This window comes from Phyllobates terribilis, unplaced genomic scaffold (genome assembly GCF_046119375.1).
Source record: "Phyllobates terribilis strain yellow unplaced genomic scaffold, ASM4611937v1 Scaffold_13__5_contigs__length_258822181, whole genome shotgun sequence".
Taxonomy (NCBI): Eukaryota; Metazoa; Chordata; class Amphibia; order Anura; family Dendrobatidae; genus Phyllobates; species Phyllobates terribilis.
Window position 1 is genome coordinate 159919577 of NW_027362773.1, and position 20697 is coordinate 159940273.

The 20697-nt window shown below is 43.0% G+C and overlaps 1 protein-coding gene across 1 annotated transcript in view; it reads left to right on the forward strand.

The window, feature by feature from the left end:
- The window catches only part of DGKZ (diacylglycerol kinase zeta), a 115659-nt gene that overhangs the window by 66048 nt on the left and 28914 nt on the right, over positions 1 to 20697 (forward strand). Inside the window, exons 15-18 of the mRNA XM_073658862.1 lie at positions 423 to 563; positions 821 to 899; positions 1143 to 1198; positions 1277 to 1339. Of these exons, the coding sequence (XP_073514963.1) occupies positions 423 to 563; positions 821 to 899; positions 1143 to 1198; positions 1277 to 1339 (339 nt within the window). The remainder of the gene's footprint in view (positions 1 to 422; positions 564 to 820; positions 900 to 1142; positions 1199 to 1276; positions 1340 to 20697) is intronic.

The window sequence follows — 20697 nt, forward strand, 5'->3', positions numbered from 1 at the left end:
CTAGATGGTGCCAGCCCAATCTTTGGGGTCTGTCTCTATCACAAGGAGCTGGCTAGTCTATAAATGGCTGCCAGTGGCCGTGTTTGCTGATCTCTGTAGATTAGAACTGATCTCAGGAGATCTGTGATACCCAATAATTGGCTGATGATCAGGAAAAACTTCTAGCAAAAAGGGATTGTCCAGAGTGGAGCGCCCTTTTAAGACTCAGTACTTTGTGCTTTAGATTGAGTTGTGATCTCGCTTTTCATGAGTCCTGGATCTGTAATCTCTCGACGTTCTCCTATGTGTCAGAATCGGCCTTCATTCTGCGCGGTGCTGCGTGCTGGAGCGAGGTGCGGTCCCACAGATTGGGCTTTGCCGTATTCTTTCTTTTCTACTGAAGTTTTGGATTCATTGTTCTGCGTCTGCCACATTTCCTCTAGGGTTACACAGATGAGCCTCTCTCTAAAATCCTGAGCCACGTGGAGGAGGGATCCGTGGTCCAGCTCGACAGGTGGAACTTGGAAGTGGATCGAAACCTTGAAGCCTGCGAAGAGGACCGAGGAGAAGGAGCAACCGATAAAGTGAGTGATGCAGGATAGAGGGCGGGCCGCGTCCCCTTGCGAGGGCGGGCCGCGTCCCCTTGCGAGGGCGGGCCGCGTCCCCTTGCGAGGGCGGGCGGCGTCCCCTTGCGAGGGCTGGCTGCGTCCCCTTGCGAGGGCTGGCTGCGTCCCCTTGGGAGGGCGGGCCGCGTCCCCTTGGCGAGGGCGGGCCGCGTCCCCTACAGGACTACCTTTCAGAGGAAATCCTAGCGTTTAACCTTCTGCCTCTCTTCCTGCAGCTGCCTCTAGATGTGTTCAATAATTATTTCAGCCTGGGATTTGACGCTCGTGTCACCTTGGAATTCCACGAGTCCAGAGGTAATTCACCTTTATGTTATACCATATTCACCTATATGTTATATCTTATTCGCCATAACAAGTATGTGACAATAGGGGGCGCCATAGCTAGTAGGTGACAGGAATACAGCAGTGTTATTTTGTTATGCAGTGTATAGCTTTGTGCTGTGCTGTGGACGTGTAATAGTTGCACACTTTATACATTAACATCCGCTTTCTGCAGAAAACCATTGACCCGTGTTTGGTGTTTGTTTCTCTCTGCAGAGGCGAACCCCGAGAAGTTTAACAGCCGATTTCGCAATAAGATGTTCTATGCCGGAGTGAGTCTGTCTCTTCATATTGTTCAGTTGTCCTCATGTCCTGCAGCTTCTCACCAGCTCTTCCCTCTTTCAACCCAGACCGCATTCTCTGACTTCTTGACCGGCAGCTCCCGAGATTTGGCCAAACACATCCGAGTTGTTGTAAGTCGCCTGATCGTTACTTATGCTATGTATTGCTTCAGATAAATGGTCAACAGCAGGAACAGATGAAGCGAATGGACCAATAAAAATTTAAAAAACAATGCATCCTGCATTATACTCCAGAGCTGCACTCACTATTCTGCTGGTGCAGTCACTGTGTACATACATTACTGATCCTGAGTTACATCCTGTATTATCCTCCAGAGCTGCTCTCACTATTCTGCAGGTGCAGTCACTGTGTACATACATTACATTACTGATCCTGAGCTTCATCCTGTATTATACTCCAGAGCTGCAGTCACTATTCTGCTGGTACAGTCACTGTGTACATACATTACATTACTGATCCTGAGTTACCTCCTGTATTATACTCCAGAGCTGCACTCACTATTCTGCTGGTGCAGTCACTGTGTACGTACATTACATTACTGATCCTGAGTTACATCCTGTATTATACTCCAGAGCTGCAGTCACTATTCTGCTGGTGCAGTCACTGTGTACATACATTACATTACTGATCCTGAGTTACATCCTGTATTATACTCCAGAGCTGCACTCACTATTCTGCTGGAGCAGTCACTGTGTACATACATTACATTACTGATCCTGAGCTTCATCCTGTATTATACTCCAGAGCTGCACTCACTATTCTGCTGGTGCAGTCACTGTGTACATACATTACATTACTGATCCTGAGTTACATCCTGTATTATACTGCAGAGCTGCACTCACTATTCTGCTGGTGCAGTCACTGTGTACATACATTACATTACTGATCCTGAGCTTCATCCTGTATTATACTCCAGAGCTGCACTCACTATTCTGCTGGTGCAGTCACTGTGTACATACATTACATTACTGATCCTGAGTTACATCCTGTATTATACTGCAGAGCTGCACTCACTATTCTGCTGGTGCAGTCACTGTGTACATACATTACATTACTGATCCTGAGCTTCATCCTGTATTATACTCCAGAGCTGCACTCACTATTCTGCTGGTGCAGTCACTGTGTACATACATTACATTACTGATCATGAGTTACATCCTGTATTATACTACAGAGCTGCACTCACTATTCTGCTGGTGCAGTCACTGTGTACATACATTACATTACTGATCCTGAGCTTCATCCTGTATTATACTCCAGAGCTGCACTCACTATTCTGCTGGTGCAGTCACTGTGTACATGCATTACATTACTGATCCTGAGCTTCATCCTGTATTATACTCCAGAGCTGCACTCACTATTCTGCTGGTGCAGTCACTGTGTACATACATTACATTACTGATCCTGAGTTACATCCTGTATTATACTCCAGAGCTGCAGTCACTATTCTGCTGGTGCGGTCACTGTGTACATACATTACATTACTGATCCTGAGTTACACCCTGTATTATACTCCAGAGCTGCACTCACTATTCTGCTGGTGCAATCACTGTGTACATACATTACATTACTGATCCTGAGTTACATCCTGTATTATACTCCAGAGCTGCACTCACTATTCTGCTGGTGCAGTCACTGTGTACATACATTACATTACTGATCCTGAGCTTCATCCTGTATTATACTCCAGAGCTGCACTCACTATTCTGCTGGTGCAGTCACTGTGTACATACATTACATTACTGATCCTGAGTTACATCCTGTATTATACTGCAGAGCTGCACTCACTATTCTGCTGGTGCAGTCACTGTGTACATACATTACATTACTGATCCTGAGCTTCATCCTGTATTATACTCCAGAGCTGCACTCACTATTCTGCTGGTGCAGTCACTGTGTACATACATTACATTACTGATCATGAGTTACATCCTGTATTATACTCCAGAGCTGCACTCACTATTCTGCTGGTGCAGTCACTGTGTACATGCATTACATTACTGATCCTGAGCTTCATCCTGTATTATACTCCAGAGCTGCACTCACTATTCTGCTGGTGCAGTCACTGTGTACATGCATTACATTACTGATCCTGAGCTTCATCCTGTATTATACTCCAGAGCTGCACTCACTATTCTGCTGGTGCAGTCACTGTGTACATACATTACATTACTGATCCTGAGTTACATCCTGTATTATACTCCAGAGCTGCAGTCACTATTCTGCTGGTGCGGTCACTGTGTACATACATTACATTACTGATCCTGAGTTACACCCTGTATTATACTCCAGAGCTGCACTCACTATTCTGCTGGTGCAATCACTGTGTACATACATTACATTACTGATCCTGAGTTACATCCTGTATTATCCTCCAGAGCTGCTCTCACTATTCTGCAGGTGCAGTCACTGTGTACATACATTACATTACTGATCCTGAGCTTCATCCTGTATTATACTCCAGAGCTGCAGTCACTATTCTGCTGGTACAGTCACTGTGTACATACATTACATTACTGATCCTGCGTTACCTCCTGTATTATACTCCAGAGCTGCACTCACTATTCTGCTGGTGCAGTCACTGTGTATATACATTACATTACTAATCCTGAGTTACCTCCTGTATTATACTCCAGAGCTGCGCTCACTATTCTGCTGGTGCAGTCACTGTGTACATACATTACTGATCCTGAGTTACATCCTGTATTATACTCCAGAGCTGCACTCACTATTCTGCTGGTGCAGTCACTGTGTACATACATTACATTACTGATCCTGAGTTACATCCTGTATTATACTCCAGAGCTGCACTCACTATTCTGCTGGTGCAGTCACTGTGTACATACATTACATTACTGATCCTGAGTTACATCCTGTATTATACTCCAGAGCTGCGCTCACTATTCTGCTGGTGCAGTCACTGTGTACATACATTACATTACTGATCCTGAGTTACATCCTGTATTATACTCCAGAGCTGCACTCACTATTCTGCTGGTGCAGTCACTGTGTACATACATTACATTACTGATCCTGAGTTACATCTTGTATTATACTCCAAAGCTGCACTCACTATTCTGCTGGTGCAGTCACTGTGTACATACATTACTGATCCTGAGTTACCTCCTGTATTATACTCCAGAGCTGCACTCACTATTCTGCTGGTGCAATCACTGTGTACATACATTACATTACTGATCCTGAGTTACATCCTGTATTATACTCCAGAGCTGCACTCACTATTCTGCAGGTGCAGTCACTGTGTACATACATTACATTACTGATCCTGAGTTACATCCTGTATTATACTCCAGAGCTGCACTCACTATTCTGCTGGTGCAGTCACTGTGTACATACATTACTGATCCTGAGTTGCATCCTGTATTATACCCCAGAGCTCCACTCACTATTCTGCTGGTGCAGTCACTGTGTACATTACATTACTGATCCTGAGTTACATCCTGTATTATACTCCAGAGCTGCACTCACTATTCTGCTGGTGCAGTCACTGTGTACATACATTACATTACTGATCCTGAGTTACATCCTGTATTATACCCCAGAGCTGCACTCACTATTCTGCTGGTGCAGTCACTGTGTACATACATTACATTACTGATCCTTAGTTACCTCCTGTATTATACTCCAGAGCTGCACTCACTATTCTGCTGGTGCAGTCACTGTGTACATACATTACATTACTGATCCTGAGTTACATCCTGTATTATACTCCAGAGCTGCACTCACTATTCTGCTGGTGCAGTCACTGTGTACATACATTACATTACTGATCCTGAGTTACCTCCTGTATTATACTCCAGAGCTGCACTCACTATTCTGCTGGTGCAATCACTGTGTACATACATTACATTACTGATCCTGAGTTACATCCTGTATTATACTCCAGAGCTGCACTCACTATTCTGCAGGTGCAGTCACTGTGTACATACATTACATTACTGATCATGAGTTACATCCTGTATTATACTCCAGAGCTCCACTCACTATTCTGCTGGTGCAATCACTGTGTACATACATTACATTACTGATCCTGAGTTACATCCTGTATTATACTCCAGAGCTGCACTCACTATTCTGCTTGTGCAGTCACTGTGTACATACATTACATTACTGATCCTGAGTTACATCTTGTATTATACTCCAAAGCTGCACTCACTATTCTGCTGGTGCAGTCACTGTGTACATACATTACATTACTGATCCGGTACTGATCCTGAGTTACATCCTGTATTATACTCCAGAGCTGCACTCACTATTCTGCTGGTGCAGTCACTGTGTACATACATTACATTACTGATCCTGAGTTACATCCTGTATTATACTCCAGAGCTGCACTCACTATTCTGCTGGTGCAGTCACTGTGTACATACATTACATTACTGATCCTGAGTTACCTCCTGTATTATACTCCAGAGCTGCACTCACTATTCTGCTGGTGCAGTCACAGTGTACATACATTACATTACTGATCCTGAGTTACCTCCTGTATTATACTCCAGAGCTCCACTCACTATTCTGCTGGTGCAGTCACTGTGTACATACATTACATGACTGATCCTGAGTTACATCCTGTATTATACTGCAGAGCTGCACTCACTATTCTGCTGGTGCAGTCACTGTGTACATACATTACATTACTGATCCTGAGCTTCATCCTGTATTATACTCCAGAGCTGCACTCACTATTCTGCTGGTGCAGTCACTGTGTACATACATTACATTACTGATTATGAGTTACATCCTGTATTATACTCCAGAGCTGCACTCACTATTCTGCTGGTGCAGTCACTGTGTACATGCATTACATTACTGATCCTGAGCTTCATCCTGTATTATACTCCAGAGCTGCACTCACTATTCTGCTGGTGCAGTCACTGTGTACATGCATTACATTACTGATCCTGAGCTTCATCCTGTATTATACTCCAGAGCTGCACTCACTATTCTGCTGGTGCAGTCACTGTGTACATACATTACATTACTGATCCTGAGTTACATCCTGTATTATACTCCAGAGCTGCAGTCACTATTCTGCTGGTGCGGTCACTGTGTACATACATTACATTACTGATCCTGAGTTACACCCTGTATTATACTCCAGAGCTGCACTCACTATTCTGCTGGTGCAATCACTGTGTACATACATTACATTACTGATCCTGAGTTACATCCTGTATTATACCCCAGAGCTGCACTCGCTATTCTGCAGGTACAGTCACTGTGTACATACATTACATTACTGATCCTGAGCTTCATCTTGTATTATACTCCAGAGCTGCAGTCACTATTCTGCTGGTACAGTCACTGTGTACATACATTACATTACTGATCCTGCGTTACCTCCTGTATTATACTCCAGAGCTGCACTCACTATTCTGCTGGTGCAGTCACTGTGTATATACATTACATTACTGATCCTGAGTTACATCCTGTATTATACTCCAGAGCTGCACTCACTATTCTGCTGGTGCAGTCACTGTGTACATACATTACTGATCCTGAGTTGCATCCTGTATTATACCCCAGAGCTCCACTCACTATTCTGCTGGTGCAGTCACTGTGTACATTACATTACTGATCCTGAGTTACATCCTGTATTATACTCCAGAGCTGCACTCACTATTCTGCTGGTGCAGTCACTGTGTACATACATTACATTACTGATCCTGAGTTACATCCTGTATTATACTCCAGAGCTGCACTCACTATTCTGCTGGTGCAGTCACTGTGTACATACATTACATTACTGATCCTTAGTTACATCCTGTATTATACTCCAGAGCTGCACTCACTATTCTGCTGGTGCAGTCACTGTGTACATACATTACATTACTGATCCTGAGTTACATCCTGTATTATACTCCAGAGCTGCACTCACTATTCTGCTGGTGCAGTCACTGTGTACATACATTACTGATCCTGAGTTACCTCCTGTATTATACTCCAGAGGTGCACTCACTATTCTGCTGGTGCAGTCACTGTGTACATACATTACATTACTGATCCTGAGTTACCTCCTGTATTATACTCCAGAGCTGCGCTCACTATTCTGCTGGTGCAGTCACTGTGTACATACATTACTGATCCTGAGTTACATCCTGTATTATACTCCAGAGCTGCACTCACTATTCTGCTGGTGCAGTCACTGTGTACATACATTACATTACTGATCCTGAGTTACATCCTGTATTATACTCCAGAGCTGCACTCACTATTCTGCTGGTGCAGTCACTGTGTACATACATTACATTACTGATCCTGAGTTACATCCTGTATTATACTCCAGAGCTGCGCTCACTATTCTGCTGGTGCAGTCACTGTGTACATACATTACATTACTGATCCTGAGTTACATCCTGTATTATACTCCAGAGCTGCACTCACTATTCTGCTGGTGCAGTCACTGTGTACATACATTACATTACTGATCCTGAGTTACATCTTGTATTATACTCCAAAGCTGCACTCACTATTCTGCTGGTGCAGTCACTGTGTACATACATTACTGATCCTGAGTTACCTCCTGTATTATACTCCAGAGCTGCACTCACTATTCTGCTGGTGCAATCACTGTGTACATACATTACATTACTGATCCTGAGTTACATCCTGTATTATACTCCAGAGCTGCACTCACTATTCTGCAGGTGCAGTCACTGTGTACATACATTACATTACTGATCCTGAGTTACATCCTGTATTATACTCCAGAGCTGCACTCACTATTCTGCTGGTGCAGTCACTGTGTACATACATTACTGATCCTGAGTTGCATCCTGTATTATACCCCAGAGCTCCACTCACTATTCTGCTGGTGCAGTCACTGTGTACATTACATTACTGATCCTGAGTTACATCCTGTATTATACTCCAGAGCTGCACTCACTATTCTGCTGGTGCAGTCACTGTGTACATACATTACATTACTGATCCTGAGTTACATCCTGTATTATACCCCAGAGCTGCACTCACTATTCTGCTGGTGCAGTCACTGTGTACATACATTACATTACTGATCCTTAGTTACCTCCTGTATTATACTCCAGAGCTGCACTCACTATTCTGCTGGTGCAGTCACTGTGTACATACATTACATTACTGATCCTGAGTTACATCCTGTATTATACTCCAGAGCTGCACTCACTATTCTGCTGGTGCAGTCACTGTGTACATACATTACATTACTGATCCTGAGTTACCTCCTGTATTATACTCCAGAGCTGCACTCACTATTCTGCTGGTGCAATCACTGTGTACATACATTACATTACTGATCCTGAGTTACATCCTGTATTATACTCCAGAGCTGCACTCACTATTCTGCTTGTGCAGTCACTGTGTACATACATTACATTACTGATCCTGAGTTACCTCCTGTATTATACTCCAGAGCTGCACTCACTATTCTGCTGATGCAATCACTGTGTACATACATTACATTACTGATCCTGAGTTACATCCTGTATTATACTCCAGAGCTGCACTCACTATTCTGCTTGTGCAGTCACTGTGTACATACATTACATTACTGATCCTGAGTTACATCTTGTATTATACTCCAAAGCTGCACTCACTATTCTGCTGGTGCAGTCACTGTGTACATACATTACATTACTGATCCGGTACTGATCCTGAGTTACATCCTGTATTATACTCCAGAGCTGCACTCACTATTCTGCTGGTGCAGTCACTGTGTACATACATTACATTACTGATCCTGAGTTACATCCTGTATTATACTCCAGAGCTGCACTCACTATTCTGCTGGTGCAGTCACTGTGTACATACATTACATTACTGATCCTGAGTTACCTCCTGTATTATACTCCAGAGCTGCACTCACTATTCTGCTGGTGCAGTCACAGTGTACATACATTACATTACTGATCCTGAGTTACCTCCTGTATTATACTCCAGAGCTCCACTCACTATTCTGCTGGTGCAGTCACTGTGTACATACATTACATGACTGATCCTGAGTTACATCCTGTATTATCCTCCAGAGCTGCACTCACTATTCTGCTGGTGCAGTCTCTGTGTACATACATTACGTTACTGATCCTGAGTTACCTCCTGTATTATGCTCCAGAGCTGCACTCACTATTCTGCTGGTGCAGTAACTGTGTACATACATTACATTACTGATCCTGAGTTACATCCTGTATTATACTCCAGAGCTGCACTCACTATTCTGCTGGTGCAGTCACTGTGTACATACATTACATGACTGATCCTGAGTTACATCCTGTATTATCCTCCAGAGCTGCACTCACTATTCTGCTGGTGCAGTCTCTGTGTACATACATTACGTTACTGATCCTGAGTTACCTCCTGTATTATGCTCCAGAGCTGCACTCACTATTCTGCTGGTGCAGTAACTGTGTACATACATTACATTACTGATCCTGAGTTACATCCTGTATTATACTCCAGAGCTGCACTCACTATTCTGCTGGTGCAGTCACTGTGTACATACATTACTGATCCTGAGTTACCTCCTCTATTATACTCCAGAGCTGCACTCACTATTTTGCTGGTGCAATCACTGTGTACATACATTACATTACTGATCCTGAGTTACATCCTGTATTATACTCCAGAGCTGCACTCACTATTCTGCAGGTGCAGTCACTGTGTACATACATTGCATTACTGATCCTGAGTTACATCCTGTATTATCCTCCAGAGCTCCACTCCCTATTCTGCTGGTGCAGTCTCTGTGTACATACATTACGTTACTGATCCTGAGTTACCTCCTGTATTATGCTCCAGAGCTGCACTCACTATTCTGCTGGTGCAGTAACTGTGTACATACATTACATTACTGATCCTGAGTTACATCCTGTATTATACTCCAGAGCTGCACTCACTATTCTGCTGGTGCAGTCACTGTGTACATACATTACATTACTGATCCTGAGTTACCTCCTGTATTATACTCCAAAGCTGCACTCACTATTCGGCTGGTGCAGTCACTGTGTACATACATTACATTACTGATCCTGAGTTACATCCTGTATTATACTCCAGAGCTGCACTCACTATTCTGCTGGTGCAGTCACTGTGTACATACATTACATTACTGATCCTGAGTTACATCTTGTATTATACTCCAAAGCTGCACTCACTATTCTGCTGGTGCAGTCACTGTGTACATACATTACTGATCCTGAGTTACCTCCTGTATTATACTCCAGAGCTGCACTCACTATTCTGCTGGTGCAATCACTGTGTACATACATTACATTACTGATCCTGAGTTACATCCTGTATTATACTCCAGAGCTGCACTCACTATTCTGCAGGTGCAGTCACTGTGTACATACATTACATTACTGATCCAGTACTGATCCTGAGTTACCTCCTGTATTATACTCCAGAGCTGCACTCACTATTCTGCTGGTGCAGTCACTGTGTACATACATTACATTACTGATCCTGAGTTACATCCTGTATTATACTCCAGAGCTGCACTCACTATTCTGCTGGTGCAATCACTGTGTACATACATTACATTACTGATCCTGAGTTACATCCTGTATTATACTCCAGAGCTGTACTCACTATTCTGCTGGTGCAGTCACTGTGTACATACATTACATTACTGATCCAGTACTGATCCTGAGTTACATCCTGTATTATACTCCAGAGCTGCACTCACTATTCTGCTGGTGCAGTCACTGTGTACATACATTACATTACTGATCCTGAGTTACATCCTGTATTATACTCCAGAGCTGCACTCACTATTCTGCTGGTGCAGTCACTGTGTACATACATTACATTACTGATCCTGAGTTACCTCCTGTATTATACTCCAGAGCTGCACTCACTATTCTGCTGGTGCAGTCACAGTGTACATACATTACATTACTGATCCTGAGTTACCTCCTGTATTATGCTCCAGAGCTGCACTCACTATTCTGCTGGTGCAGTAACTGTGTACATACATTACATTACTGATCCTGAGTTACATCCTGTATTATACTCCAGAGCTGCACTCACTATTCTGCTGGTGCAGTCACTGTGTACATACATTACATTACTGATCCTGAGTTACATCCTGTATTATACTCCAGTGCTGCACTCACTATTGTGCTGGTGCAGTCACTGTGTACATACATTACATTACTGATCCTGAGTTACATCCTGTATTATACTCCAGAGCTGCACTCACTATTCTGCTGGTGCAGTCACTGTGTACATACATTACTGATCCTGAGTTACCTCCTGTATTATACTCCAGAGCTGCACTCACTATTTTGCTGGTGCAATCACTGTGTACATACATTACATTACTGATCCTGAGTTACATCCTGTATTATACTCCAGAGCTGCACTCACTATTCTGCTGGTGCAGTCACTGTGTACATACATTACATTACTGATCCTGAGTTACATCCTGTATTATACTCCAGAGCTCCACTCACTATTCTGCTGGTGCAGTCACTGTGTACATACATTACATTACTGATCCTGAGTTACCTCCTGTATTATACTCCAGAGCTGCACTCACTATTCTGCTGGTGCAGTCACTGTGTACATACATTACATTACTGATCCTGAGTTACATCCTGTATTATACTCCAGAGCTGCACTCACTATTCTGCTGGTGCAGTCACTGTGTACATACATTACATTACTGATCCTGAGTTACATCCTGTATTATACTCCAGAGCTGCACTCACTATTCTGCAGGTGCAGTCACTGTGTACATACATTACATTACTGATCCTGAGTTACATCCTGTATTATACTCCAGAGCTCCACTCACTATTCTGCTGGTGCAGTCACTGTGTACATACATTACATGACTGATCCTGAGTTACCTCCTGTATTATACTCCAAAGCTGCACTTACTATTCTGCTGGTGCAGTCACTGTGTACATACATTACATGACTGATCCTGAGTTACATCCTGTATTATCCTCCAGAGCTGCACTCACTATTCTGCTGGTGCAGTCTCTGTGTACATACATTACGTTACTGATCCTGAGTTACCTCCTGTATTATGCTCCAGAGCTGCACTCACTATTCTGCTGGTGCAGTCACTGTGTACATACATTACATTACTGATCCTGAGTTACATCCTGTATTATACTCCAGAGCTGCACTCACTATTCTGCTGGTGCAGTCACTGTGTACATACATTACATTACTGATCCTGAGTTACATCCTGTATTATACTCCAGAGCTGCACTCACTATTCTGCAGGTGCAGTCACTGTGTACATACATTACATGACTGATCCTGAGTTACCTCCTGTATTATACTCCAAAGCTGCACTTACTATTCTGCTGGTGCAGTCACTGTGTACATACATTACATGACTGATCCTGAGTTACATCCTGTATTATCCTCCAGAGCTGCACTCACTATTCTGCTGGTGCAGTCTCTGTGTACATACATTACGTTACTGATCCTGAGTTACCTCCTGTATTATGCTCCAGAGCTGCACTCACTATTCTGCTGGTACAGTCACTGTGTACATACATTACATTACTGATCCTGAGTTACATCCTGTATTATACTCCAGAGCTGCGCTCACTATTCTGCTGGTGCAGTCACTGTGTACATACATTACATTACTGATCCTGAGTTACATCCTGTATTATACTCCAGAGCTGCACTCACTATTCTGCTGGTGCAGTCACTGTGTACATACATTACATTACTGATCCTGAGTTACATCTTGTATTATACTCCAAAGCTGCACTCACTATTCTGCTGGTGCAGTCACTGTGTACATACATTACTGATCCTGAGTTACCTCCTGTATTATACTCCAGAGCTGCACTCACTATTCTGCTGGTGCAATCACTGTGTACATACATTACATTACTGATCCTGAGTTACATCCTGTATTATACTCCAGAGCTGCACTCACTATTCTGCAGGTGCAGTCACTGTGTACATACATTACATTACTGATCCTGAGTTACATCCTGTATTATACTCCAGAGCTGCACTCACTATTCTGCAGGTGCAGTCACTGTGTACATACATTACATTACTGATCCTGAGTTACATCCTGTATTATACTCCAGAGCTGCACTCACTATTCTGCTGGTGCAGTCACTGTGTACATTACATTACTGATCCTGAGTTACATCCTGTATTATACTCCAGAGCTGCACTCACTATTCTGCTGGTGCAGTCACTGTGTACATACATTACATTACTGATCCTGAGTTACATCCTGTATTATACCCCAGAGCTGCACTCACTATTCTGCTGGTGCAGTCACTGTGTACATACATTACATTACTGATCCTTAGTTACCTCCTGTATTATACTCCAGAGCTGCACTCACTATTCTGCTGGTGCAGTCACTGTGTACATACATTACATTACTGATCCTGAGTTACATCCTGTATTATACTCCAGAGCTGCACTCACTATTCTGCTGGTGCAGTCACTGTGTACATACATTACATTACTGATCCTGAGTTACCTCCTGTATTATACTCCAGAGCTGCACTCACTATTCTGCTGGTGCAATCACTGTGTACATACATTACATTACTGATCCTGAGTTACATCCTGTATTATACTCCAGAGCTGCACTCACTATTCTGCAGGTGCAGTCACTGTGTACATACATTACATTACTGATCATGAGTTACATCCTGTATTATACTGCAGAGCTGCACTCACTATTCTGCTTGTGCAGTCACTGTGTACATACATTACATTACTGATCCTGAGTTACATCTTGTATTATACTCCAAAGCTGCACTCACTATTCTGCTGGTGCAGTCACTGTGTACATACATTACATTACTGATCCGGTACTGATCCTGAGTTACATCCTGTATTATACTCCAGAGCTGCACTCACTATTCTGCTGGTGCAGTCACTGTGTACATACATTACATTACTGATCCTGAGTTACATCCTGTATTATACTCCAGAGCTGCACTCACTATTCTGCTGGTGCAGTCACTGTGTACATACATTACATTACTGATCCTGAGTTACCTCCTGTATTATACTCCAGAGCTGCACTCACTATTCTGCTGGTGCAGTCACAGTGTACATACATTACATTACTGATCCTGAGTTACCTCCTGTATTATACTCCAGAGCTCCACTCACTATTCTGCTGGTGCAGTCACTGTGTACATACATTACATGACTGATCCTGAGTTACATCCTGTATTATACTGCAGAGCTGCACTCACTATTCTGCTGGTGCAGTCACTGTGTACATACATTACATTACTGATCCTGAGCTTCATCCTGTATTATACTCCAGAGCTGCACTCACTATTCTGCTGGTGCAGTCACTGTGTACATACATTACATTACTGATCATGAGTTACATCCTGTATTATACTCCAGAGCTGCACTCACTATTCTGCTGGTGCAGTCACTGTGTACATGCATTACATTACTGATCCTGAGCTTCATCCTGTATTATACTCCAGAGCTGCACTCACTATTCTGCTGGTGCAGTCACTGTGTACATGCATTACATTACTGATCCTGAGCTTCATCCTGTATTATACTCCAGAGCTGCACTCACTATTCTGCTGGTGCAGTCACTGTGTACATACATTACATTACTGATCCTGAGTTACATCCTGTATTATACTCCAGAGCTGCAGTCACTATTCTGCTGGTGCGGTCACTGTGTACATACATTACATTACTGATCCTGAGTTACACCCTGTATTATACTCCAGAGCTGCACTCACTATTCTGCTGGTGCAATCACTGTGTACATACATTACATTACTGATCCTGAGTTACATCCTGTATTATCCTCCAGAGCTGCTCTCACTATTCTGCAGGTGCAGTCACTGTGTACATACATTACATTACTGATCCTGAGCTTCATCCTGTATTATACTCCAGAGCTGCAGTCACTATTCTGCTGGTACAGTCACTGTGTACATACATTACATTACTGATCCTGCGTTACCTCCTGTATTATACTCCAGAGCTGCACTCACTATTCTGCTGGTGCAGTCACTGTGTATATACATTACATTACTGATCCTGAGTTACATCCTGTATTATACTCCAGAGCTGCACTCACTATTCTGCTGGTGCAGTCACTGTGTACATACATTACTGATCCTGAGTTGCATCCTGTATTATACCCCAGAGCTCCACTCACTATTCTGCTGGTGCAGTCACTGTGTACATTACATTACTGATCCTGAGTTACATCCTGTATTATACTCCAGAGCTGCACTCACTATTCTGCTGGTGCAGTCACTGTGTACATACATTACATTACTGATCCTGAGTTACATCCTGTATTATACTCCAGAGCTGCACTCACTATTCTGCTGGTGCAGTAACTGTGTACATACATTACATTACTGATCCTGAGTTACATCCTGTATTATACTCCAGAGCTGCACTCACTATTCTGCTGGTGCAGTCACTGTGTACATACATTACATTACTGATCCTGAGTTACATCCTGTATTATACTCCAGAGCTGCACTCACTATTCTGCTGGTGCAGTCACTGTGTACATACATTACATTACTGATCCTTAGTTACATCCTGTATTATACTCCAGAGCTGCACTCACTATTCTGCTGGTGCAGTCACTGTGTACATACATTACATTACTGATCCTGAGTTACATCCTGTATTATACTCCAGAGCTGCACTCACTATTCTGCTGGTGCAGTCACTGTGTACATACATTACTGATCCTGAGTTACCTCCTGTATTATACTCCAGAGGTGCACTCACTATTCTGCTGGTGCAGTCACTGTGTACATACATTACATTACTGATCCTGAGTTACCTCCTGTATTATACTCCAGAGCTGCGCTCACTATTCTGCTGGTGCAGTCACTGTGTACATACATTACTGATCCTGAGTTACATCCTGTATTATACTCCAGAGCTGCACTCACTATTCTGCTGGTGCAGTCACTGTGTACATACATTACATTACTGATCCTGAGTTACATCCTGTATTATACTCCAGAGCTGCACTCACTATTCTGCTGGTGCAGTCACTGTGTACATACATTACATTACTGATCCTGAGTTACATCCTGTATTATACTCCAGAGCTGCGCTCACTATTCTGCTGGTGCAGTCACTGTGTACATACATTACATTACTGATCCTGAGTTACATCCTGTATTATACTCCAGAGCTGCACTCACTATTCTGCTGGTGCAGTCACTGTGTACATACATTACTGATCCTGAGTTGCATCCTGTATTATACCCCAGAGCTCCACTCACTATTCTGCTGGTGCAGTCACTGTGTACATTACATTACTGATCCTGAGTTACATCCTGTATTATACTCCAGAGCTGCACTCACTATTCTGCTGGTGCAGTCACTGTGTACATACATTACATTACTGATCCTGAGTTACATCCTGTATTATACCCCAGAGCTGCACTCACTATTCTGCTGGTGCAGTCACTGTGTACATACATTGCATTACTGATCCTTAGTTACCTCCTGTATTATACTCCAGAGCTGCACTCACTATTCTGCTGGTGCAGTCACTGTGTACATACATTACATTACTGATCCTGAGTTACATCCTGTATTATACTCCAGAGCTGCACTCACTATTCTGCTGGTGCAGTCACTGTGTACATACATTACATTACTGATCCTGAGTTACCTCCTGTATTATACTCCAGAGCTGCACTCACTATTCTGCTGGTGCAATCACTGTGTACATACATTACATTACTGATCCTGAGTTACATCCTGTATTATACTCCAGAGCTGCACTCACTATTCTGCAGGTGCAGTCACTGTGTACATACATTACATTACTGATCATGAGTTACATCCTGTATTATACTCCAGAGCTCCACTCACTATTCTGCTGGTGCAATCACTGTGTACATACATTACATTACTGATCCTGAGTTACATCCTGTATTATACTCCAGAGCTGCACTCACTATTCTGCTTGTGCAGTCACTGTGTACATACATTACATTACTGATCCTGAGTTACATCTTGTATTATACTCCAAAGCTGCACTCACTATTCTGCTGGTGCAGTCACTGTGTACATACATTACATTACTGATCCTGAGTTACATCCTGTATTATACTCCAGAGCTGCACTCACTATTCTGCTGGTGCAGTCACTGTGTACATACATTACATTACTGATCCGGTACTGATCCTGAGTTACATCCTGTATTATACTCCAGAGCTGCACTCACTATTCTGCTGGTGCAGTCACTGTGTACATACATTACATTACTGATCCTGAGTTACATCCTGTATTATACTCCAGAGCTGCACTCACTATTCTGCTGGTGCAGTCACTGTGTACATACATTACATTACTGATCCTGAGTTACCTCCTGTATTATACTCCAGAGCTGCACTCACTATGCTGCTGGTGCAGTCACAGTGTACATACATTACATTACTGATCCTGAGTTACCTCCTGTATTATACTCCAGAGCTCCACTCACTATTCTGCTGGTGCAGTCACTGTGTACATACATTACATGACTGATCCTGAGTTACATCCTGTATTATCCTCCAGAGCTGCACTCACTATTCTGCTGGTGCAGTCTCTGTGTACATACATTACGTTACTGATCCTGAGTTACCTCCTGTATTATGCTCCAGAGCTGCACTCACTATTCTGCTGGTGCAGTAACTGTGTACATACATTACATTACTGATCCTGAGTTACATCCTGTATTATACTCCAGAGCTGCACTCACTATTCTGCTGGTGCAGTCACTGTGTACATACATTACATGACTGATCCTGAGTTACATCCTGTATTATCCTCCAGAGCTGCACTCACTATTCTGCTGGTGCAGTCTCTGTGTACATACATTACGTTACTGATCCTGAGTTACCTCCTGTATTATGCTCCAGAGCTGCACTCACTATTCTGCTGGTGCAGTAACTGTGTACATACATTACATTACTGATCCTGAGTTACATCCTGTATTATACTCCAGAGCTGCACTCACTATTCTGCTGGTGCAGTCACTGTGTACATACATTACTGATCCTGAGTTACCTCCTGTATTATACTCCAGAGCTGCACTCACTATTCTGCTGGTGCAGTCACTGTGTACATACATTACATTACTGATCCTGAGTTACATCCTGTATTATACCCCAGAGCTGCAGTCACTATTCTGCTGGTGCAGTCACTGTGTACATACATTACATTACTGATCCTGAGTTACATCCTGTATTATACTCCAGAGCTGCACTCACTATTTTGCTGGTGCAATCACTGTGTACATACATTACATTACTGATCCTGAGTTACATCCTGTATTATACTCCAGAGCTGCACTCACTATTCTGCAGGTGCAGTCACTGTGTACATACATTGCATTACTGATCCTGAGTTACATCCTGTATTATCCTCCAGAGCTCCACTCCCTATTCTGCTGGTGCAGTCTCTGTGTACATACATTACGTTACTGATCCTGAGTTACCTCCTGTATTATGCTCCAGAGCTGCACTCACTATTCTGCTGGTGCAGTAACTGTGTACATACATTACATTACTGATCCTGAGTTACATCCTGTATTATACTCCAGAGCTGCACTCACTATTCTGCTGGTGCAGTCACTGTGTACATACATTACATTACTGATCCTGAGTTACCTCCTGTATTATACTCCAAAGCTGCACTCACTATTCTGCTGGTGCAGTCACTGTGTACATACATTACATTACTGATCCTGAGTTACCTCCTGTATTATACTCCAGAGCTGCACTCACTATTCTGCTGGTGCAGTCACTGTGTACATACATTACATTACTGATCCTGAGTTACATCCTGTATTATACTCCAGAGCTGCACTCACTATTCTGCTGGTGCAGTCACTGTGTACATACATTACATTACTGATCCTGAGTTACATCTTGTATTATACTCCAAAGCTGCATTCACTATTCTGCTGGTGCAGTCACTGTGTACATACATTACTGATCCTGAGTTACCTCCTGTATTATACTCCAGAGCTGCACTCACTATTCTGCTGGTGCAATCACTGTGTACATACATTACATTACTGATCCTGAGTTACATCCTGTATTATACTCCAGAGCTGCACTCACTATTCTGCTGGTGCAGTCACTGTGTACATACATTACATTACTGATCCTGAGTTACATCCTGTATTATACTCCAGAGCTGCACTCACTATTCTGCTGGTGCAGTCACTGTGTACATACATTACATTACTGATCCTGAGTTACATCCTGTATTATACTCCAGAGCTGCACTCACTATTCTGCTGGTGCAGTCACTGTGTACATACATTACATTACTGATCCTGAGTTACCTCCTGTATTATACTCCAGAGCTGCACTCACTATTCTGCTGGTGCAGTCACAGTGTACATACATTACATTACTGATCCTGAGTTACCTCCTGTATTATGCTCCAGAGCTGCACTCACTATTCTGCTGGTGCAGTCACTGTGTACATACATTACATTACTGATCCTGAGTTACCTCCTGTATTATGCTCCAGAGCTGCACTCACTATTCTGCTGGTGCAGTAACTGTGTACATACATTACATTACTGATCCTGAGTTACATCCTGTATTATACTCCAGAGCTGCACTCACTATTCTGCTGGTGCAGTCACTGTGTACATACATTACATTACTGATCCTGAGTTACATCCTGTATTATACTCCAGTGCTGCACTCACTATTGTGCTGGTGCAGTCACTGTGTACATACATTACATTACTGATCCTGAGTTACATCCTGTATTATACTCCAGAGCTGCACTCACTATTCTGCTGGTGCAGTCACTGTGTACATACATTACTGATCCTGAGTTACCTCCTGTATTATACTCCAGAGCTGCACTCACTATTTTGCTGGTGCAATCACTGTGTACATACATTACATTACTGATCCTGAGTTACATCCTGTATTATACTCCAGAGCTGCACTCACTATTCTGCTGGTGCAGTCACTGTGTACATACATTACATTACTGATCCTGAGTTACATCCTGTATTATACTCCAGAGCTCCACTCACTATTCTGCTGGTGCAGTCACTGTGTACATACATTACATTACTGATCCTGAGTTACCTCCTGTATTATACTCCAGAGCTGCACTCACTATTCTGCTGGTGCAGTCACTGTGTACATACATTACATTACTGATCCTGAGTTACATCCTGTATTATACTCCAGAGCTGCACTCACTATTCTGCTGGTGCAGTCACTGTGTACATACATTACATTACTGATCCTGAGTTACATCCTGTATTATACTCCAGAGCTGCACTCACTATTCTGCAGGTGCAGTCACTGTGTACATACATTACTGATCCTGAGTTACATCCTGTATTATCCTCCAGAGCTGCACTCACTATTCTGCTGGTGCAGTCTCTGTGTACATACATTACGTTACTGATCCTGAGTTACCTCCTGTATTATGCTCCAGAGCTGCACTCACTATTCTGCTGGTACAGTCACTG